The 24,159-nt window shown below is 32.5% G+C and overlaps 1 protein-coding gene across 1 annotated transcript in view; it reads right to left on the bottom strand.

Moving 5' to 3' along the window:
- The window catches only part of Supt3h (SPT3 homolog, SAGA and STAGA complex component), a 470,425-nt gene that overhangs the window by 142,634 nt on the left and 303,632 nt on the right, over positions 1–24,159 (bottom strand). Inside the window, exon 6 of the mRNA XM_027950427.2 lies at positions 15,945–16,084. Coding sequence (XP_027806228.1) covers positions 15,945–16,084 — 140 coding nt within the window. The remainder of the gene's footprint in view (positions 1–15,944; positions 16,085–24,159) is intronic.

Below are 24,159 nucleotides of genomic sequence, written 5' to 3'. Positions count from 1 at the left end.
GGAAAATGAGGTTTAGATTATGAAAAACATTTTTTATATAAAACATGAATAGTCAGTTTCAAGATAATTCTGTGTGTGTGTGTGTGTGTGTGTGTGTGTGTATTACAAATGTCAAGTGGATGAATGGACAGGTGTTCTAGCAGAGTAAGTATCTAAGGCACTGTCTATTCTTGCTGCCTACATCTCTGTAAGTTTGCCCTAAAATCTTCTATATTCAAGAGATACAACAAGTCCCTGCCTTTCAGCTACACTGCCAGGTCCAGTCCGGACACCTGATAAAAACTGGGTCCAGCAGAGACCATTTCCTGAGATCTGAGATTGATAATGCAGAGAATTGGGCCTGCTTCTCTCTGGAGATGAAAGTATTTGGGGAACTACTGATGGTATGTTGTCCTTCAGGTAACAGTTCAACATGTTGAGAAAAATTCAAGACTAGGATGAGAGTAGAGATCAGAAACATACAAAAAATTCCTTTCACTGTTATATCTGTTCCTGAGGGCCAGCTATATTTCCATCTTTAGAGTGCTTAGAAGATACACATCCTACCAGGCTCATCTGCAATCCCAGCTACTCAGGAGGTTAAGGCAGGGTCATGGCCAGACTTGGCAACTGAGAGAGATCTTATCTCAAAATAACAAATAAAAAGGGTTGGGGATGTAGCTCAATGGTAAAGCACCCTAGGGTTCCACCCCCAGGGCCACACATAAGAAGATACACATCCTTATAACATAAGAAATTTGTGTTCATAAAAATTTAACTATTTTTCAAAACAACCTATCAAAAAACATGTGAATGTAATATGTGTAACCTCTTTATGATCCCTAGCCTCTATATGAATCCATGATCTTTATATAGTCATACATCAATCACAGTTGTTTTCCTATTGAAACACAACAAATATGGGTATCCTGAAATAACTTACCTTATTCTCTTAAGTAACCAGTACTTGTATTAATAATAGTAAAAATAATCAATATACATATGTTAGCTACTATCAGGATATTTACCATCAGGACACTGCCAGAAATTTGAACATAAATTATATAAAAGCTTAAGCAATATTGTCAAGTTCTTTATAATTAGTTCTTTATAATAATCTGATAAGCAACCTGGAAAGAGTGCCAAGTTTTACTTAATATTCATCTTTAATACTAATAGTTTTCTGTTTCCACAGAGAACAAGTTTGATAAAAGATTTTAGAGATGACAGGCTGGGGATATAGCTCAGTTGGTAGAGTGCTTGCCTCATATAAGGCCCTGGGTTCAATTCCCAGCACCACACACACAAAAAAAAAGATTTTAGAGATGACAAGCAGTCATGTCTCAACTAAAAATCTATTGTCTCAAAAAATGATATTTAGAACTAAAATACAGAATCCTAAAATCACAAATATGTTGTATCCTAAAAGTCTATTTTAAATTCAGAATGTGTCTTCCCACAGATACACTGTCTTAAATGGTTGTCAAGTCCCCAAGTAATCTATAAAAACCTCTTTAACCTATATGCATTTGGACTATATTCAGTTTATGTAGGTGTAAGAAGGGTCACAATTCTGAAAATTTTGTTCTCTTTCCACAAGGGTCAATATTAGGCAAGATTCTGAAAATATAAAGTTGGCTTCTGACTTCTTCTCATGCCATTTTTTTGAAAACTTTTCAACTTCCCAGCATCTTTCTCTAGAATTTTCTTTTTCCCACAATAATACATTTATTATTTTGTCATTTCTTTAAGGTTCAAAACTACTTTGTCTCTATTCTTTGTGACCAAAATTCTTCGAGGTCCCTCTCAGCTAATATTGAAGAGATGAACAATATGATTCCTACTAATATGTAAGCAACTGAATTCCTTGGCTCTTCATATGTTTTTGAAGAATTCTGAAAGACACAATAATCCCTTATCAAGTATGGTTTAAGAAACTGTGGACTTGCAATAATGAGGTTTCATTTTTGTAAATCAAATATGATAAATGCTCACTTTTTTAAATGTATTTTTTTAGTTGTAGTTGGACATAATACCTTTATTTTATCTATTTATTTTTATGTGGTGCTAAGGATCAAACCCAGTGCCTCACACATGCTAGGTGAGTACTCTACCACTGAGCCACAACCCCAGCCCCTGATAAATGCTATCTTTAAAAATGTGATTCTGTTAAGCAATTAACTGAAGTGGTTAAAGATAAAGGGAAAAATGCCTTTAAAAATAAAGGAAAATGACTTTATCAGCATTGAAATCAGGGAGACTAGTAACCCTAAGACATTAAATTCAAGAAATTCTTCTAGATAAAAGCCAGAATGGAAAAAATATAAAACTACTCTCCTTTTCCACATAATACATACAACCATCTATTTCCTTCCTAGTGCTTTTCATATTATAGTCATGACCCTTGGTAAGTTATCTAATCTCTGTGCTTCAGGGTCCTCATCTGCAAAGTGGGTTCAGCAATAGAAACTATCTCCTAGGTAGACTGAGGGAAAGAATACACGAGATAACACATAGATGAGGGTTTAGAACAGTAGCCAACATGTAGTAAGTGCTACACAGGACTGTGCTACTACTGCTAAATTGCAAGGACATTATAATTCACTGCATTTTACTTGGAATAGGAGATGTCTGCATCATGGGAAAAAATATCTTCAAAAGCAGAGTTTTTGCAATACTTTGAATTCAAATATAGAGTAAACACATTTTTTTTTATACTACCAAAAAGTTTAGAGGTTCTCTCAAACAAAGAAGAGGTATATAAAGAAATTAAAAGACAAATGAATGTTTTCCCTGTTTAAATGACAAGTACTACAATTTGTTGAACTTCTCAGTGATGACCACTGGTTAAAGAAACATGTATATATACCTTCGAGGTAAAAGTAGTATGAAAATAAGTGCTTTCCATATGATGAAATATCCATGATCTACAGGTGTTTGTAAATACTTCCATTATTACTATTTGTTCATATAATATTTATTGAGGAACTACTATAGTTACACAGTGTTCTGGGCAAAGGAGAGTTTGAAGTGAATAAAACAGACAAAACTCTTGTTTCCTGGAGATTACATTCTAGTGGGTTAAGACATACGTATAATAAGCATACATAAAAGATCAAAGATGGCAAGTGCCACGAACAATAATATAGTGGGGTAAAGACACAAGAGGCTTGGGTTATGGGAAATATTCCTTTTGTCCCAGTCTGCTAGGGCTGCCATAACAAAATACCAAAGACTGCATGACTTAAATAACAAATTTATTCCTCACCGTTGTGGAGGCTAGAAGTCTGACCACATGGTGCCAGCACAGTTGGGCTCTGATAAAGGCTCTTTTCCTGGCTTGCAGACAGCTGCCTTCTCACTGTGTCCTTACATGGCAGAGAAAGCTCTAGAGTCTCTTCCTCATCTTAAAAGGACATTTACTAATCTCATCATGACAGTCCTACATCTGTAAGTTCATCCAAATTTTATTATCTTCCAAAGGCTCCATCTCCAAATACCATTACATTGGGAGCAAGGGCTTCAATAAATTATTTTGGGGTGGTGGTGGTGCTGGGACATAAATTAGACTACAGTATCTTTCAAAGGGCATTCTTGGGGAAAAACTCTGACAGAATCACTCTGATATGAGATCTAAGGGAAATAAAAGAACTGGAAAATAGTGCACAAAGAAGTCTGGAAGCTGCCACATATTTGTCCGGTTCCAAATCACTGAGAGCTAATAGCTGAAGAAAGATAAGGTGGAAGATAATCAATGTATTTGGTAACAATGGAGGTTACCAGTGACTTTAACATGAGCAATTTCTATAGAGTCCTGGGGATGAAAGGGTAAGACAAGTGGGCTCTAAAGAGAATTGGAGACAAGCAATGTAATCTATTTGAGGAGTTTTACACTAAAGGAGAGCAGAAAAATGTAGTTGGAAGCTTTTTTTGGTTTTAAGAAAGGGGAAATTTACGCATTTTTCTGTGCTGTTAAACATTAACCAATGTGGCATATCAGTGTTGTGCTGGGAGCTTCTGGAACAGTTCTTCTGATTGCTTCTCTTTTCTCAGTGAAACAGGATACAAGGAATCAGAGAACCAGAAAGGGGAGAAGTGCTAGAGATTTGATGAGAGAGGAAATATTTAAATAATCATTAAGTACAGTTGAAGCATGAGTGCACTAGGGACTGTTCCAGGATTGCTGGGCAGCAGTAAGGGCTATATGAGGCTTTTAGTTATAAATCTGAGGTAAAAACTAGTCAGCCTGATATTTCTCCAACCATGTTCAGTTCCCAGGAAACAGATGTATAATAGCCATGTAATAAGAAAAGAACTGGATTTAATTAGAATTGTGGCTTTATGAGGGCAGGAATAAGTGTGGTTTCTCAAATTCTAACCAATGAAGATCTGTCATAAAAGGAGGTTTGGAGACTAATGATTAAAAAGGCAGTTAACTCTATTAATAATGATGATCTAATAGGTAAAAATTTCCCTAACTTGTTCATAGAACATTCACAAAGACACCACCAAAAAAATTCTACCAAATTCTTCAGCTAAAAATAATACATCTAATAGTCTGCATACAATAAAACAACTAAAATATTTAATGAAGAAAAATTAAACAATCACTTGTAAAATATGTCTCTATATTTAGAATATTCTAAATAACTTAGGTCAAATGGCAATTCAAAAGAGCAATTTACAAAATACTATCTAATAAGTAGAAATATAATTTATTGTAAAAATCTATAGGTTTTATCAAAAGCAAATTAAGAGGAAAATTTACAGCTTTAGTATTTCCATTATTAAACAAAAAATTACTGCCTTAGGACAATACTAAGAAATGCAATTTCTGGATCAAAGAACATGTAGAGAGGAGTTTTGTTTTTAACATGTTTAATAGATGTTGCCCTATGTACTTCCAGATAGCTATATAACTTATAAATGAGATTCCTATTTCTACAAACCCATACAAACATTGGACAATTCTTGGTACATTTAAACAAAACACATTTTCCAGCATTTCAAAGTGTGAACTCTTTTTTCCAGGTTTTGATTTTGTTTTTGCAATGTGGAAGGGGAAGATGAAATTCAGTATTATTAAAATGTACTACAAATGATTTGTAAATTTTCTTATAGATGTCTCTTGCCTCAGAAAATCACATTTTTTTTAAACACCCAACTGACCTATCGCCATGATATGTATAAAAAGTACCAAAGTCCCAAACAAGTAGATGCAATGATTTATATTAATACCATGAGACACTAGTAGAAGATTTTATTATTTTGAGGTGACTGATATCTCAAAGAAATAAAGTCCATGGCCACCAAGATAACCAATCATTCTTTGTCTAGAGTGCATATACAAGATCATTCAGTAATTTTCTTTGTCTAACTTATTTCATTAGCATAATATCCTTTTTTAAAAGCCAAACAATATTTTATACACATGCACACATAGATATGCACACATACATACACATACAACATGTGTTACCAATTTGAAACTAGTCCTTCAGATAGGTGTGAGTGATCTCATTGTGGTTATGACTTCCATTTCCATGATGATTAGATTTGTGGATCTTTTGCTAGCTGTTTTTTTTTTTAATTTTTTGCTATTGCATTGTGTGAGTGTCTTCTATATCTCAGCTATCAATCTTTTATCAGATGTATGGTTTATAAATATTTTTTTCCCAGTCCACAGATTGCCTTTCAGTTTCACTGTTTTCTTTAGTGTGTAGAAGCTTCTTAGTTTGATACAGTTTAATTTGTTAATATTTGCTTTAGTTACCTGAGCTCTTGGTGTGATATATAAAAAAACATTGCCAAGGCCAATGTCAATGAGCTTTTTCACTTATGTTTCTTTCTAGCAGTTTTACAGTTTGTTTTATTTTTCTTTAATCCATTAATCCATTTTGAGTTGAGTTTTGTGTGGTGTAAGAAAAGGATCTGAAATATTATTCAGCAATAAAAGAGAATAAAATCATGGCATTTGCAGGTAAGTGGATAGCGTTGGAGAAGTTAATGACAAGTGAAGTTAGCCAATCCTGAAAAAAACAAATGTCAAATGTTTTCTCTGATATAAGGAGGCTGATTCATAGTGGGGTAGGGAGTGGGAGCATGGGAGGAATAGAAGAACTCTAAATGGGGCAGAGGAGTGGGAGAGGAACGGAGGGGGCAGGGGGTTAGCAAGGATGGTGGAATGTGATTGACATCATTATCCAAAGTACATGTATGAAGACACGAATTGTTGTGAACATACTTTATATATAACCAGAGATATGAAAAATTGTGCTGTATATGTGTAACAAGAATTGTAATGCATTCCACTGTCATTTATTTTTAAAAAATCAATTAAAAATTTTTTTAAAAAGAAAAGGATCTGCTAGGTGTAGTGGTGCATACCTATAATCCCAGTGACTCAGGAGGCTGAGGCAGAAGTACTGCAAATTCAAAGCCAGTCTCAGCAACATAAGAGCTGGGGATGTGGCTCAATGATTAAGCACCCCTGGGTTCAATCCCTGGTACCAAATATAAAAATTAAAAAAAAAAAAGAAAAAAAAAGATCTAATTTCTTTCCTTCCTAATTTTCTTCCTTCTTTCCTTCCTTTCCTTTCTTTTCTTCCCTCCCTCCCTTCCATGTGGACATTCATTTTTCCTAAAACCTTTTATTGATCAGACTATCCTCTTCCTATTTTGTGTTCTTGGTTCCTTGGCTGAAGATTAATTACTACATATATATGGATTCATTTCTAAATTTTCTATTACATTGGTCTATGTATGAATTTTAAAATTTTTTTAGTTGTAGTTGGACACAATACCTTTATTTTACTTATTATTTGTTATTTTTATGTGGTGCTGAGGATGGAACCCAGCACCTCACACATGCCAGACAAGCGCTCTACTGCTGAGCCACAATCCCAGCCCCTATATATGTATTTTTTATGTCAATTCCAAAATTTTTTTGCTTACTATAACTTTGTAATACAATTTAAAATCAGGAAATAGGACGCCTTCACTTTTGTTCTTCTTTCATAAGATGACGACTATTTGGTCCTTTGTGATTTCCATATGAATTTTAGAACTGTGCTTTTCTGTTTCTTCGAAAAGTGCCATTGGGATTTTTGTTAGAGACACCACTGGATCTGTAGATTGCTTTAGGTTGCATGGACATTTTAATTCCTCTAATCCACGAACACAGGTTATTTTCCCATTTATATGCCTCTTCGATTTCTTTAATCTCCTTGAATAAACTTATCCTCATCGTTATACAAAATACATGTATGATGATGTGAGGGGAAAAAAAAAGAAATGTGTCACATTAGATTGGGTAGAGAGAAGATTTGGGAGGGGAGGGGAGGTGAAGGGGGGACAGGAAGGGCAGCAGAATAGACACTAGTATTGCTGTATGTATATACGTGTCTGTATAACCAATGTGATTCTGCAACCTGTACACTTGGAAAAATGAGAAATTATACCCCATTTGATTCAAATGTATGATATGTCAAGATCATTGTATTGTCATGCACAACTAATAAAAGAAAGAATTTCAGACATTTCTTTGAAAGACAAAGAGATTGCTAAAATCAAAATTAATTAAAGAGATGATGATCAAATAAAATAAGTGCTACAAACTCTGAAAAAAAGATTCTATTCTTTCTGATACTATGGTAAATAGTACTATTGTCTTGATTTCATTTCCAGATAGATGGATAATGAAAACTTCACACAGAGCTACTCCTAGAAAAAGGGGCTTCAATTCTTCATCTGTCAACCCCAGTTCTCTCCCTCCCCTTCTTTTTGTTGCCCCATGCTTGGATAATTTTTACATATACAGTAAGGGATACAGTAGCATTCTTGGCAGATATTTGTGTATGTGCTACATTTTGGGAAATAAAGTTGTATTTTTAATTATTTAAGTTATTTAAAATACAATGGTAGAGTTTTTATGTAATAAAGTATTCTTTCAAAATAAAAACAATCACCCAGTGTTTTTGAATTTTTCTAAAGTGTTTTCCTAAAATGTGATCATTTTTGTATTTTCAACTTCTCCATTTGCCTCCTGAAAGCAGGAAAATTAATTTGTTATTAATAATGATTGTTTTCTATTCTTTGAGGTGCAGAAATACTACAAGGTGTAGAAGTCCTTTCTTCAAGGTAATATGTTTTGAAAGTAAGATTTAGTAAGATGAAATGCCCAAATTGTTAATGTTTATCACTAGTTACTCAGCAGTGCAGTTAGGATAACTTCTATAGCTAGAATACGAAGTTATTGCTAAAACTTGAACAGGAATTTATGCAAGCAATGAAAACTTTTAGCAACTGAAAAGCACCCATAAAAGATTTGCCAAAGAAATCCTGGTGTTGAAAAGGCACATACCTAAAAATAATTAGATGGTTATATCTTTTTATAATCTTACATGAGTCAGAAGAAGTAACTGATTTTATATACTTAGAAATTGCATTTTTTTAAGCAGAAAAACAGTTATAGTCACACTTCCAGCAGTAAAATTACATCTATTTTATTCATTGTATATGGGCAAACATTTCCTGAAAATTTATAATGTTTGAGGTACTATGCTAAGTGTAAAAGAGATGAAACTAAATAAGTGCATGCCCTCAAGGAACTTATTGAGGAAGTTAAAGTAAACAAACATAACTAATTACACCATAATTTATCATATACTGAAATATCTGTACTGAGGTATTGTAAGATGAAGAACAGTCCAGGAAAAGAAAACAAAGAATGTCTTATTTAGGAAAACGCAAGTTTAAGAGAGTTCCTTTGGTAGTGTTTATGAGTGTATGTGTGTGTGCAGGTACAGTACATACACATAAAAAGTGGGGGTGCTGGGAGGATGGGAGATGAGGATGAAAAGACTCTTGCAGAAAAAAAGATAACCATGAAAAGCAGTATCCTGGCAAGATCTGATCAGCCTTTTTTTGAACTGATGCTATGAAAAGTTCCAAACAAACATGTTAATACAATGGATACATGATTGTGTAATTTAGTGATTAACTAAATATTTATGACTTAATCCAAAATTCTTAATTCTAAGTAAAGAATACAATGATACTGAAATACATCTAGTTATACTGAAGAGCCTCGTTTGTACAATTTATCAGAAGGTAGGGGCAACAATAAGTAAACTAATGGTAGCTCCTTACCATAGATGCAAAGAAGAGAACAGAGAGAAATTATTTAGACTAAAGAAGCAATGATCTGTTAATTTCACTAAATAAACTGAAGCATTAAAAAGACAAAACTCTTGCCACAGAATACACTTATTTTCAGATTTAGAAACACTAACTTGTTGAGATTAAACCAATAAAGATAAATAAAAACCAGACTATAAAACAACAATCTGCCCACCTACTGTGGAGAATGTGGGTGAAGGAGAAAGAATAGGGAAATATAATCCACAAAATATTCAAGGCAAAAATAGTTTGGTTATTACAACAACCACAATTTGAGAACTATAAACATTAAATGTAAATTAGTGGTAAATCCTGTGGTATTCTTAAATTCAATGATATTTTAAAACTCTTCTCTGCCAAGGTGTTTTATAAACAAGTTGGATGTCTAAGAAAACCCTTGAAATGTATCCTAAAAGAGAGGATTTCATTTTAAAAAGAACAAACTGAAATTACTTGAGACAAAATATTGATTGGTTCTATAAAAACTTAAGTGAACAGTTTAATCAGTATGTGTTCATCAAATCCATTTGTGCAAGAATAAACAGCAGCCCTACAAAGGCCTGCACACATGTATTACCACTGGTGGACAATAAAGTTTATAGTTAGTAGTGCTGATATCTATCTTTACACCTTGATGTGGGAAAGGTGGAAGTGAACAGTTGTTCCTACATTTTACTACCAAATCCTGATTTAATATATTCTTTCTCAATAACAAAGGATACCTGTGGATGTCAGATCATAAGTTCTGATTTAGATGAGGAAAAACTGGATTTCTGAGTAAAGTTTCAATGCTACCAACATGTATTTTGCTCCACAGCAGACATAGGAGAGGGTCATGGAGGGAAAAAAAATCCTTTTAAATCTCACCCCAAAACTTATGGTAATGAATTTTGAATAACTCTGAAGGTAAAAGACAAATGGTAGTAATACTAAAATTTTTTATCATAAAGACAGTAGTCATCTGAATTATCTTGTTGTAATATTTTCCCACAGAAAGCAACAATGTGAGATTATATATTCAGAAATACTAGAGAATAATTTAAAAACAAACAGAAATAAACAAAAATCCCACAACCTCCTCTACTTTCACACAATGCATGGATGTACCAAACAAAGAATAACTTTAACTTAGTTCACATAGAAAAGAAAATCCTAAAAGATCCTTGACAACTACCTGTCAGATCAATGGTATTGGCAAAGACCTGGGTAAGAATTAGAAAATGCTAAAAACAAAACAAAACAAAATAAAAACCTGAAAATGTTCTCTACTTTATTTTTCATGTCAATAAACACTGAAAGTGCCTTCTCCAAGGGAAATTTAGACAAACATTATTGAACTCACAATTCAATTCTGGTTAAGTCAAATGTGTTCAGAAATTCAACCATTTCTTTCAAGTTTTCAAATTCATTAGCATATAGTGGTTCATACTTATCCCTAGTGATCTTTTTTTATGTAGTATCAGATGAAATACTTTGTATTTTACCGCTCTACATATCTACTAATAGTTAGTATGTGCCCAATCCTCTTACTCTTCACGATTTTATAGGCAAAAATGAATTTTGCTAATTGCAAGCAGTTATCTTATGCTCATTATTTTTATTTCTCCTGTGATTTGTATTTACCTTTACTATAACAGGATAGATATGGATAAAATATAACTTGATAGCAAATACAAAGTCACAAATAGAAGTCAGAGCTAAATCTTGTATGTAAAATTTTGAGTTCTTCTACAACTAAATAATACTACCATTTTTGTAGCTTCTAGGTCAGAAAAACATAGTAAGTTACATTAATGCTGCCCTGTATAGCTAGAATTATCAAGTCCTTGAGGTACTTCTATTAGCATTTCCTGAATAATAATTTCATAAAGTACTTTTAAAATCATTTGAATAAAAATTACCCTTAAAATAACCACACATAGCAATATGCTCTTTTGATGAATCATATCCTTTGTTGACTCTTCTTATGGACAGTTGAAATAGTTTATCAATTAAAACAGTAGACAAACAGTTTCCTCACTGATGAGATGAAGAGGCATTACATTAAACTGTAGAATGATGACTAAAGAAGGTGTGGGGGTTAGGTAGGGGCCACCTACTCCTCAGGGACTCTTTGGAGCTACCTGAATAAGATTTTAAAACTGTTGCTTATTTATAAAATTTACACATATTCAGCAGATAGATATTTATTTGAATCTTATTTCCCATGAATCAATCTGTTAAAGATCAGGAATGGTATGTTCCAGTCTCTACCACAAATGCATTTCTGTGACCTTTCTGAACTACCCAAAGTTTTTTTGTTATGTTGAATGCTCTGGGATTTATATTTATTTTCAATATAGGCAACATCATTCAGTAATATAAAATCACTGTCTTTATTCCATTTAAAAGCTTTTCTCTTTAAATTCTCTTTTCACTGAAACTAATGTTGTTAACATTAGCATTTGGGGCTGTCTGATATACCTCTGACTGTTCTTTTACCTTTAAAAATAAACTAGTCTTTATAGGGTATGCATGTACTAATACGTAACAACAAATCCCAGCATTATATACAGCTATAATGCACCAATAAAAATATGGAAAAAAAATCTAGTCAAATGATTTACAATCCTATATACTACATCTACATGGACATAGGTGTATATATTTATATAAAACTGTGTGTGTGTGTGTGTGTGTATATATATATATATATATATATATATATATATATATATATATATATATATATATTTATATATATATATATATATAAACTACATACATCTTCCTAGTCTTTCTACTTTCTTTTTTTTGGGGGATGGGGGTACCAGCGATTGAACTCAGGGGCACTCCACCACTGAGTCACATCCCCTTCCCTATTTTATATTTTATTTAGAGATTTAGAGACAGGGTTTCACTGAGTTGCTTAGCACCTCACTTTTGCAGAGGCTGGTTTTGAACTCGCGATCCTCCTGCCTCAGCCTCCCAAGCCACTGGGATTACAGGCATGCACCACTGTGCCTGGCTCTTTCTTATTTCTTTCTCTTTCTTCTTTCTCTTGTTTCTTTCCAGTGCTAGGAATTGAACCAAGGGTCTTACAAATGCTGAGCAAGTACTCTAGTATTGAGCTACAACCTCAACCCTGTCTTAATTTCTTAATGCCACACACATTTAAATTATTAATATTTTTTGAGTTTCAGTTTTTAAATCAACCTTTTAACTTTTTGATATTTGTAAATGTTTATCTAAACTGGAATTAGTGTTTTTTTGTGTGTGTGTTATTCTTATTTAAGGTATATTTGGACTCTTTGATTTTAAAAGCATTTTATTTTCCTTTCCTTCATAATTAATAAATATCATCACAGGTAGAAATAGGGACTAAAAGAAAGAAGACACTTGAAAAATAGAAGAAGATAGAGAACTTTCATAGCCATTTACTCCTCCTATCTCTTTGATGTATTTTCTAGTTCATTTACCTGTTAAAATTTCATAAGCTTGGGACGGAAAATCCCTAAGGATCACAACCCCATAATACTTGAGGCACAGTTGAACAATGTGCCGAGTTTCTCTTATCATTCAAGCTTGTTTTAAAAACTGATAGCCATTTCATTTCAGGTTAAGCAAATTCAAATAGCCATCAAGAATATTACTCAATATTAAGGTTATTAAAAAAAAAACTTTTAGGTCTGGTACAGTGACACATGACTATAATCCCACTTACTTGGGATGCTGAGGCAGGAGGACTGCAAATTTGAAGCCAGTCTCAGCAACTTAGAGACCCTGTCTCAAAATTAAAAATAAAATAAAATAAGAAAGAGTTGGGGATATAACTCAGTGATAGAGCTCCCCTGGGTTTATTAAAAAAAAAAAAAAAGCTGCCTTAAATTTTATTTCCACCTTTCTGCTTTCTTTCCAGATTAAAGTATGAAGCCACTGACTTAACATAAATAGACACAGGATTTTCTGCACCCTAACCTGTTTAAAGACCACTTTCTCTAGTAAGTTATAATTCTTGCTCTCTAATACTTATAATCAATTTGAAGACAGGAGTGAAGGCACAGTTTACTTAAGTTTTTAAAGTGCCCACTGTTTACATACCCTCTGCGAACTCAGTAGCTAGATAATTTACTTTGCCAATGGTAAACCTGAGTTTCTCAGGTTCCTCCATAAGCAGAGTAGCAGCATCTTAGGTAGAAATGTTCTGTGAATGACAATACTTCTCCCTTTTTTTCTAAGCTTCTGGTTTACACAGTCCATTTACTTGATTAAAATTTTAAAAATTAAATAACAAAACATTACCAACGTCAGAGCACACCTGCCTCATTTAGGAGGGGAATAGGTATAATAAGGGGTAGCTGGAAGAGAGCTGTATTTTTATTTATTATTATGATTATCATTTTCCAGCTTATACATCTCAGTCCTTCAAAGACACTAAAAATGACTCTGAACATTTTTTAATTTTTATTTGATAATCTGAGAGGCTCTTCAAAGATCATATTTATGTATCTCTACTAAAGATATACCCAAGTGTTAAGAAATTTGGTGCTGGAGGCCAATGAACAAGGTAGGAATTAATTAGCTATCTTGATGATGAACTAGCAAGGTAAAAGGAAGTAAAAGTAAGACATTTTTCATATTTCATGTCACATAATACTTAATAGTAATGAAGTACATTAGGAGTGAAACACAAAGGCAGGCACACACATATCAGCTGAAAACTATAGCAAATAAGCCATTCGGTTTTCTGTATGCTTGCTCAATGTTTTGGGACAAAACTGGAGTCCCAAGTTAGATTTTATGTCTATAAAAGTTTTTCTCTCTTAATTTAAATAAACTAATGAAACATCAACAACAACAACAAAAAGAACCCAAAGTAGGCATGGTTGGTAGGTCTATACCATTTTCATACATTCTAGAGAAGATAGTAAATAGTTTTTGTGACTCCAAGTGATACTTAGAGGAAAATCAAATCACTCAATGATGCCAAGAATGATTATTCTACTGCACTTTAAAAGCAAGAGATTGCAGTCTGTGACTCCAAAGTGGTTTCAGATGGACTGCCACAGTTGTGGTTTACTCTTGAAAATGTAACTTGTCAAATTAGAAGCAGGCAAGGCCTCTGCTCTTAACAGTTCCACTTTCTACTGTCTATAGTTATGTCTACAAGTCCATCACATTTTATTCAGATGCACTCTGTTATATGGATGAGCAGAATATCAAAACTATTTTTTATTGTCTGAGTTACAGAAGATTTTAGTTTTAAGAACTTAAGCTGTTAATCTCTTGCTTATTGTATAGATGAAGCAGAATTCCACTATTTTTATTAACTATTGATGTTTTATTATCCAATATAACATAGGGAAGTGGTATACAGACTATGTAAGTGCTCAAGATTTTTCTAATCTTAGATTCCAAATATTTTATTGATTTTAACTAGTAACCTTACTGACTTGATTTTCCAAGCATGAGCTCAGAGTTACAAAATGCTCCATTTCTTCTCTTCCTCATTGATTGTGGAATCCCCTTCTGGGCAACAAGCTTGGTTAGCTAAAATTTTCACATCAAACTTGAAAAGCTACTTGTTCAATTTTAATTGTTTTATGTAGACCCTTTCCTTAATGACTTTTAATGGCTATTTTTATAATATAAAATATTTTAAAAATAAAGCTTAAACAAGATTTTCTCTCTACATAATACATCATAAACAAAACCATGCCACTAAACAATCATATCCTGTTTAGGTCATAATGACACCAGAAATGCATGTTTATCATCTGTTTTGGACAACTTAGCATGTTTTTGGCCCAAGGCAAAGTTGAACTAAAACCATTTGCAGTTGCCCCAAACCAAGATAACCACACATTTCTAAAGTAATTGATACCTAAAAGAACATTGCCTTTAGATCACAGTTCATGATCTAAGCATACTAATTCCTTAAAGAAGGTTGTTACAGTACTTAAAGCATTATGTCTATTGGACTTCCTCCAGAATTTAACATGAAATAATATATTTTTAGCATGTATAGATAAAGTGTATGATAATGTAGGCATTTAGCAACATCTTTTGGAATTCTGGAATTACCTCTCTTGCCCAATTTAAAGAAAAGAGAAAAACTGGGATGTCTTACATGTAAAAGTATTATAATAAGAATATAAGACCACTGCCTTGCAGTTTGGAAGGCATGCAGACAAAATTATTACTCTTAATTTTATTGAAGTATATTTAAAGAACCAATTTTATTTATAGATAGCTAAAATAAGTAGAAGACATATGTTTTCTTCTTCATTGTTACAATAAATCTATGGAATCCAAATATATGTCACTAACTTTGTGTTACAGTGATATAAAACATGCAATTGCTTTAGATACTATCTTAACTGATGAGGCTGATCACAGCCTATAAGAAACAGTCTAAAAAACATCTCTGCACTCTACAGGCCAAAACAAAAGCAGTAAAAATTACCTCTGCCCCAAATACAACTAGATAATTTATAACAAAAAATAAGTAAATGATTAATTATATACAAGTTTTAATGAAATAAAACCCAGCAAATGTCAGATCCAGATTAGGGAAACCTACTCACTTTTAAAGAAACAGAGAAACACTAAGCTATTTCCTGAACTCAACTGAAAAGGCAATGTCTGAATCTTTCTCCAGACCTTACTCCTCCGTATACTGCTGCCATGAGACATAAAACAATTGATTTGGGGATTTCAGAAAACAGTTGAAGAATACAAGAACCAAATATACAAGCACCATGATGATTGTTACATTACTGTAAAAAGAGAAGCATGTACTATACCTCCATTCTTTCTTGTTTAACTTCATCAATTTCATCATCTTCAAACATTGCCAGAAGTTCTCCTGTCTGGTCAATAGAGTTGAGAAAGTCCTGAGCAATTTTTTGTCTTTTGTTTGTGTTACTGTTGCCACCTAGTTTATCTTCATGAATATCACAGAAGAAAGAAAAATAGTCTCAGTAAGTTTGTCTGCATCAACCATTGCATTTATTAAATACATGAAATTCAGAATTGGAATTCTCTCACAATTATCTTTGAAAGGAGAATTCTTGTATCCAAAATAAATGTGGAAGTCATATAGAATTAAATCATCTATATACATCACAATCAGATCAAAAGAATAAAATTAAGTTATTAATTACTATAGTAAGTGTGAAAGGGTTATATAATTACTTTTTAAAGATTCAGAAAAAAATACGGTTATATACTATTTATAGTAGATACTTGTGAAACAAATAATAGAAAAAAGTGAAAAGTAAGAATATATGAGGTAAACACAGTCACTAGTAACATTTTGTTACAAAATGTAGTCATGACCAAGAGCACTAAATGAGGTAGAGTAGGATAGCATCTGATAATAAAAGGAGAATTAACATAAATTTTTATGCAACAAAGATAAGAGCAAAATAAATAACAAATGAATAACAAAAGGAAAACTTATTAAAAAGCATAATTATGAGATATTTGAACAATTTGACAAGGTAAAGTTCATGGATCAAATGTGTTTTAATAGCTATATAGATATGAGAATTCACTTTATTCTCTTAGGTCCATAAATCATTTTTCTTCACTTTTATTATTTTTGTTAAAAACTTTATTTTCAAAAGTTTTCATAAATATCCATAAGTGAAATGTTGCCTCTTCAAGTGGTTTTTCTTTAATTCAATGTCCCCACTTTCTTCCCTTTTATCAGCCAATCTCAAATTCCAGATAGATATGACCCACATTAACCATCCAGTTTGCACCCATCCATGTTTTTCCCTGCTCCTACACTCATATAAACACATTCATTTACAGGCCTTTTATTTACGTTTTCTTTTTAGAAAAGGGTTCTGTTCATGTTTCTTAGTTGATGGGAGAGAAAAACTCCCTCCCAGCCTACTGGTATAGCTCAGATTCCTTTAAAAGGTCTGCACCATATTTTATGGTATATATACACCAAAGCTTTTCAACCAATCCTGTTGACAGGCACACATTTTGATTTCGATTTTTGCCATGGGAAAAGTAAAATTTACTTTCCCTAATTACCAATCAATTTATTTACTTCCTCATTTTTCTCAGTTATCTGATTAAGCCTTTATATTTTCTCTCTCTCTTTTTTTTTTTTTTTTTTTTGTGGTGCTGGGAATTGAACCCAGGGCCTTTTGTATGAAGCTTTATCCCCAGCCCCTATTTACTCTCTATTTTTAATCAATGTTCACTTTCAACTGTTTTGGTCTTTTTCTTGCTAATTTAAAAGGGCTCATTTATATTTTCCTTTTACAATGTGAGTGAGTGAAAAATAGCCCTTCATTTTTCTATGGATCCGGGGGCATCTTTGGCAATAGAAGAGTTTTAACATTTTTACATGGTCACATATCGTCTTTTATTTAAGATGACTTTTCTCCACACCTACATACTGTATATGTAACGTTCTAAGTTTTCTTTTCAGATTTTAAGTCTTGTTTTTTCTGATTTTCATCTTTAATCCATCTATAATCTATTGGTGTATGGTAATATTGTAGGTTCACCTTTATTTTCTCCCTAGCAGTCAGTATCACTGGTACAGTACCATTAATATACATTTTTATATTTTAGAAAACTTTTGCCACATCTTATAATTCTTATATATCTTAGATTCTTTTACTCTGTTTCTCTCATCTTTATGTTTAGTCTTCAGTGACACCACAGGCTTCGTATACATTTTTTAAAATATCTTTTAATATATATAGATTTTTAGTTGTAGATGGACACAATACATTTATTTTATTTATTTATTTTTATGTGGTGCTGAGATCGAACCCAGTGCCTCACATCTGCTAGGCAAACACTCTACCACTGAGCTTCAACTGCAACCCTTTATATACACTCTTATTCTTCTACTTTATGCGATCTCTAGCTACATAGGAACATTTATTTCTCCCATAGAAACCTAAGCATATTTTTACAAAATTCTAGGAAAAAACTTTTTAAAACTTAATTTAGGATAAACTGACATATTTAATGCCCTTCAATTACATTTTCCTTTCTTGTTGTGTTTGTTCCTAATTTTATTAGTTTTGATAGTCAAATTTGACAAGTTTCCCCCTATTTCAACACTTGGGATTGCTCTCATTAAATCCTACAGATGGTTGTACAAAACATTTTGCTATTCATTGCTTTTTAAAATACTTGTCTTCGTTCTAATATTACTTAGGAATACATTTCTTAATTTCTAAGTAGTTAAGATATTGGGATTTTCTTATTTTTTAGAATTGTATTGAATTAATGTCAGTGAATTGATTCCTATCAAAGATCTACTCTTAATTTGTAAAGGTAATCTTTGTGGTCAATTGGCAAAGAATTTCTGTAAATATTCTGTGAACATTTTGGAAAAAATAATGCAGACATTCCAGGGTAATAAAAGTTATAAGTGTATCTATTATGTTTTTAATTTGTTCTTTTTAGATAAACATAATAGTAGAGCATATTTTGACATATTATACATACATGCAGTATAACTTCCCATTCTTGTGGTTGTACATAATGTAGAGTTACATTGCTCTTATGCATATGTGAACATTGGAAAGTTATATCCAATTCATTCTACCATCTTTCCTATTGCCATTCTCCCTCCCTTCCCTTCATTCCCCTTTGTCTAATCCAATGAATTTCTTTTCTTCACCTGCCCCCTTATCGTGTGTTAGCATCTGCATATTAGAAAACATTCTACCTTTGGTTTTTTTGGCATTGGCTTATTTCACACAGCATGATAGTCTCAAGTACCACCCATTTACCAGCAAATGCCATAATTTCATTGTTCTTTATGGCTGAATATTATTTCCTTGTGTATAGGCACTACATTATCTTTATCCATTCATCTGTTGAAGGGCACCAAGATTGGTTCCATAGCTTAGTGAACTGAGCTGCTATAAACATTGATGTGGCTATGTCACTATGATATGCTGATTTTAAATCCTTCGGGTATACCAAGGAGTGGGATAACTGGGTGAGTGAGTGAGTTCCATTTGTGAGTTGGTGGTTCCATTCCAAGTTTTCTGAGGAATCTCCATACTGCTTTGCAGAGTGGTGGCACCAATTTGCAGTCCCACCAGTGATGTATGAGTGAGCCTTTTCCCCCACATCCTTGCCACCATATATTGTTACTTGTGTTCTTGAAACTTGCCATTCTGACTAGAGTTGAGATAGAATCTCAGAGCGGTTTTAATTTGCAGTTCTCTAATTGCTAGTGATGTGGAACATTTTTTCATATATTTGTTGACCAGTCATATTTCTTCTTCTGTGAAGTGCCTGTGCAGTTCCTTTGCCCATTTATTGATTGGGTTATTCGTGATTGGTTGGTTTGTTTTCTGGTGCTAAGTTTTTTGAGTTCTTTATATATCCTGGAGATTAATGCTCTATCTGAGGTGCAGGTGGCAAAGATTTTCTCCCATTCTGTATGCTCTCTCTTCACCTTCTTGATTGTTTCCTTTGCTGGAAGAAACTTTTTAGTTTGATACCATCCCATTTATTGATTCTTGATTTTACTTCTTGTGCTTTAGGAGTCTTGTTGAGGAATTTGGTTCTTAAGCCAACATGATGGAGAGTTCGGCCTACTTTTTCTTCCAGTAGGTACAAGGTCTCTGGACTAATGGTCCTTGATCCACTTTCAGTTGAATTTTGCATGGGGTGAGAGATAGGAGTTTAATTTCATTTTGATACATATGGGTTTCCGGTTTTCCCAGCACCATTTGTTGAAGAGGCTATCTTTTCTCAAATGTTTATTTATGGCCCTTTGTCTATGGCCCCTTTGTCTAGTATGAAATCACTGTATGTGGGTTGTCTCTGTGTCTTCTCTTCTGTACCACTGGGTTTCACGTCTGTTTTGGTGCCAATACCATGCTGTTTTTGTAACTACAGCTCTGTAGCATAATTTAAGGTCTGGTATTGTGGTGTCTCCTGCTTCACTTTTCTTGCTAATGATTACTTTGGCTATCCTGGGCCTCTTATTTTTCAAAATGAATTTCATGACTGATTTTTCTATTACTATGAATACCATCATTGGAATTTTGATAGGAATTGCATTAAATCTTTACAGAGCTTTTGGCCATTTTGACAAAATTAATTATGCCTATCCAAGAATCTGGGAGATATTTTCAACTTCTAAGGTGTTCTTCAGTTCCTTTGTTTAGTTTTCTGTAGTTTTCATTGTAGAGGTCAATTTAACAAGGTAGGTAAGCATATGTTGATAGTTTGCTAATTTATTGTTAAGGTCTACTATTCCAAAATTTCTGTCTTCTACAATTATAATATTCTCCTTATCCTTTTGGAGCTTTTAATATTTAATTTTACCTTGCATGTTAATATTGTCCCTCCTGCTAATATTTGTTCATTTCATTATTTACAACTTTGAGCTTCCCATTTTTTTGCTGTTGTTTGCAATTTGTCTTGTAATTGAAGAATTCAATCCATTTACATTTAATGTGATGACCAATGCACAACTGATTTTTATTATTTTCTCTTACTTCATGTTTAGCATTTATCTTACATTTTTTCTCCTTTTCCTTTATTTTTACTGGTTTGGTTATGTTGCTAATCCTTCCATTTTCTTATGTTAATTTAAAATTGTAAAAAATTCTCCATTTTATTCATGGTTACCTTCTATTTTTCCATTTTCATAATGTTGACCTCCCCTTCTTCTACTTAGACCCATTAATTAAACATATTTAAACAATATAGTTCAAACTATTATTTAAAAGAAATTATTGAGTATACTTCTAACAAGAGGTAACATTTTCCCAATAAAATATTTTTTTTTCCTAGTCTTACCCACAATTCAGTGCAAGACTTTCAGAACACTTTCATTTTCCCTGTTTCCATTCCCCACCAACAGACCTGTGAAAAAATGTTTGCCTCATCCTTTCTTCCTCTCTCTGAACTCTTGGCTTTTTATGAAAAGAGTATTATTTGTGGAATAGTCAAAATTTCCTTTTAAGAATTTGTTATAGTCTGAGTTCATACATTTAGTTCCATGATGAGTTAGGCTTTGTATACTTTGTTAGGAACCAGTCATTTTTTTTTTCTTGTACGTAGATATCCAGTTGTTCTAGCACCATTTGTTGAAATGAAATGACTAATTTCCCCCCATTAAATTAATTTGAAGCCCTTGTCAAAATCAACTGACCCTAAATGTGAAGGCTTTTTCTGGTTTCTCAATTTCAATTTATTCCAAATGGTTATTCATTTATGACCAATATGTCTATCCTCTTGTCAGTACCATTCTGTCTTGATTCTTGTAGGAGCTAAAATCAGTAAGCATGAATCCTCTGACTTTGTTCTTTGTCAAGACTGTTTTACCTATTTTGAGTCCTGATTATCTTAAAAAATGGGTCATTTTATGCCAGAATAGGAAAGTTTCATGTGAATGATAAAATCAATCTGCTCATTTCTACCAAAAGCAGGTGGAATCCATAGATCAAGTTGAGGAGTACTACCACCTTAACAATATTAAGTATTCCAATCAATAAACACAGGATGCCTATTTTAATCTAGTCCTCCTTTTTTTGAACAATATTTTGTAATTTTCAATGTAGAAGCTTAGCGGTCTTTGGTAAAATTCATTTCAAAATATTTTGTTCTTTTTGATGCTACTGCAAACTTCACTGTTTTCTTAATTTCATATTTGGAGGGTTCATTGCCAATTTATCAAAATCTGCTTGATTTTTATATATTTGTATGATCAAAACTCACTGAGTTTCCCATATCTCAGCTACTTGGGAGAATGAGGCAGGAGGATCATGAGTTTGAGGCCAACATGGGCAACCTGAGACCCTATTTCAAAATAAAATATCAAAAGGGCTAGGAAGGTAACTCAGTAGTAAAGCATTCCTGGGTTCAATTGCCAGTTTCAAACAAAAACAGAAACAAAACAAAATTGCTAAGCTTGTCTATTAGCTTTAACAGTTTTTAGTGGGTTTCTTAAGAATGTTCTATATATAAGACTATGTAATCTATAAATAGAGATAATTTTACTTCTTCCTTTCCAGTATGGATGTCCTTTGTTCTTTTTATGCCTAAGTACCCTTGCTAAAACCTCCTACACAATGTTACATATAAGTGGCACAAGTGGACATCCTTGTCTTATTCTGGATCTCAGGAAATAAAGTACCCAGTGTTTCACCACTAAGTATGATGTTGTTTGTTGGGTCTTCACAGAAGGCTGTCTTAGAATTTTTAAATTTCTTATATTTGGTACTAGGGATTGAACTCAGGGGTACTTTATCATTAAGCTATATTGCCTAGCCTTTAATTTTTTTTATTCTATTATTATTATTTTTTTTAATTTTGAGGCAGGATCTCCCTAAGTTGCTCTGGCTGGGCTTGACCTTGTGATCCTCCTGCCTCAGCGTCCTTAGTAGCTGGAATTAAAGACATGCACCACTGCAGCTGGCCAATATCAACTTTAAAAAAAAAATAGTGGACTTTTTAAAAGATACACAAAATTGGAGCTTATAAATGAAGATTAAGAGGAATGATTTCAAATAAATAAAAAGAGCACATCAGATCAAATTCTGGTATTAGCAAAACTGAATAGTAGTCTTATTAGTCTAAGTTTCTAGGTATTCAAAGCATGGTATTAACTATCATTTATTCAGTGACACACATGTATCAAATGCTTTTAGAATATTATGTTGAACTCTCAAAAGAATTTACATGTTAAGAAGCACAATTTCCTCTTAGAAATAAGAAAACTGACTCTACAGGTCACATACAGAGGAATATGTGGGGTTGATTGGAATCCATGTCTATTTTACTCCAAGTTTGTATTCTTTAAGCAGCCAATAAAAGGAAACTTTAAATTCACTTGACAACAGTTTTCCAGAATTAAATTTTATAAAAATTTTGTAGTGTTAAATATGGGATACTGTGTAATATATTTAATGAGAAACATTTTTTTTCAAGGCTATTTCACATCATTTGTTGACAGAAAATGAAAATAACTGGTTCTTTTTCAAAATTGTTAACCTTAGTTTTTGGAAATATTCATTAGCTAGTATTTTGTCAGTTTCTTAATTTTTAATTTATCTATTAGAAATGGACACAATTGTATAATGACTATAATCAATAAAACTATTTCTAAAATAGTTTGCTATTTCTAAAAATGGATTCTTTCACAAAATATTTAGAAATAAATATAATATATAATATAATAATTATATATATATAATTATATATATAATATATAATATAATAATTATATATATATATAATTATTTCTTAAGACATTTCTAAATAAGTTTTATTTCTAAATAAAGCCTATGAATTTATTTTTATTCAGTAATAAGTACTTATCTATTTTCAACTTAGTAATATTTGATTTTGCAACATTAATATTTTACTAAATATTCTAAAATAGGAAATGATTTCAAAAGATCAGAGGAAGAAAATTTTCTACTTTGTATTACCTTTTTTTAGGGGGGGTGGAGGGAAGGTACTGAGAATTTAACCCAGGGGTGCTTAACCACTAAGTCACATCTCCAGCCCTTTTTAAAATATTTTATTTTGAGATAGGGTCTCACTAAGTTGCTTAGGGCCTCACTAAATTGCTGATGCTGACCCTCCTGTATCATCATCTCCAGCCACTGAGAATACAGGTATGCAACACTGTACCCCCTGTTATTATGCTTTTTGTTAGAAATAGACCAGAATGAGGTGACTTTATATTATAAAACATCAGATACATTTTATTACAAATAAATAAAACCTGTACATGTCAATTTCAAAACTAAACACACAGAAATACAAAATTTTTCTGGCTCTCCAAGCCACCACAGAAAAATCACTCTTGCAAAAACCAATTGTATCGAATCAATACAATTTTCTTTGTGTCATGATTTTCTGATATAAAACAGTACACAAATTATTAAAAGGAAATAAACTCTGATGAAGTCATCTAAATAGAAAACCACAATATTAAACTGCCAACAACTAAATATTTGGATAATTTCCAAACTGTATTATTTTTAATAGTGTATATAT

The sequence above is a fragment of the Marmota flaviventris genome, chromosome 6, assembly GCF_047511675.1.
Source record: "Marmota flaviventris isolate mMarFla1 chromosome 6, mMarFla1.hap1, whole genome shotgun sequence".
In the NCBI taxonomy this organism is placed as follows: domain Eukaryota; kingdom Metazoa; phylum Chordata; class Mammalia; order Rodentia; family Sciuridae; genus Marmota; species Marmota flaviventris.
The sequence above is the reverse complement of the archived record's forward strand: the minus strand, read 5'-3'. Positions and strand labels throughout refer to the sequence as shown.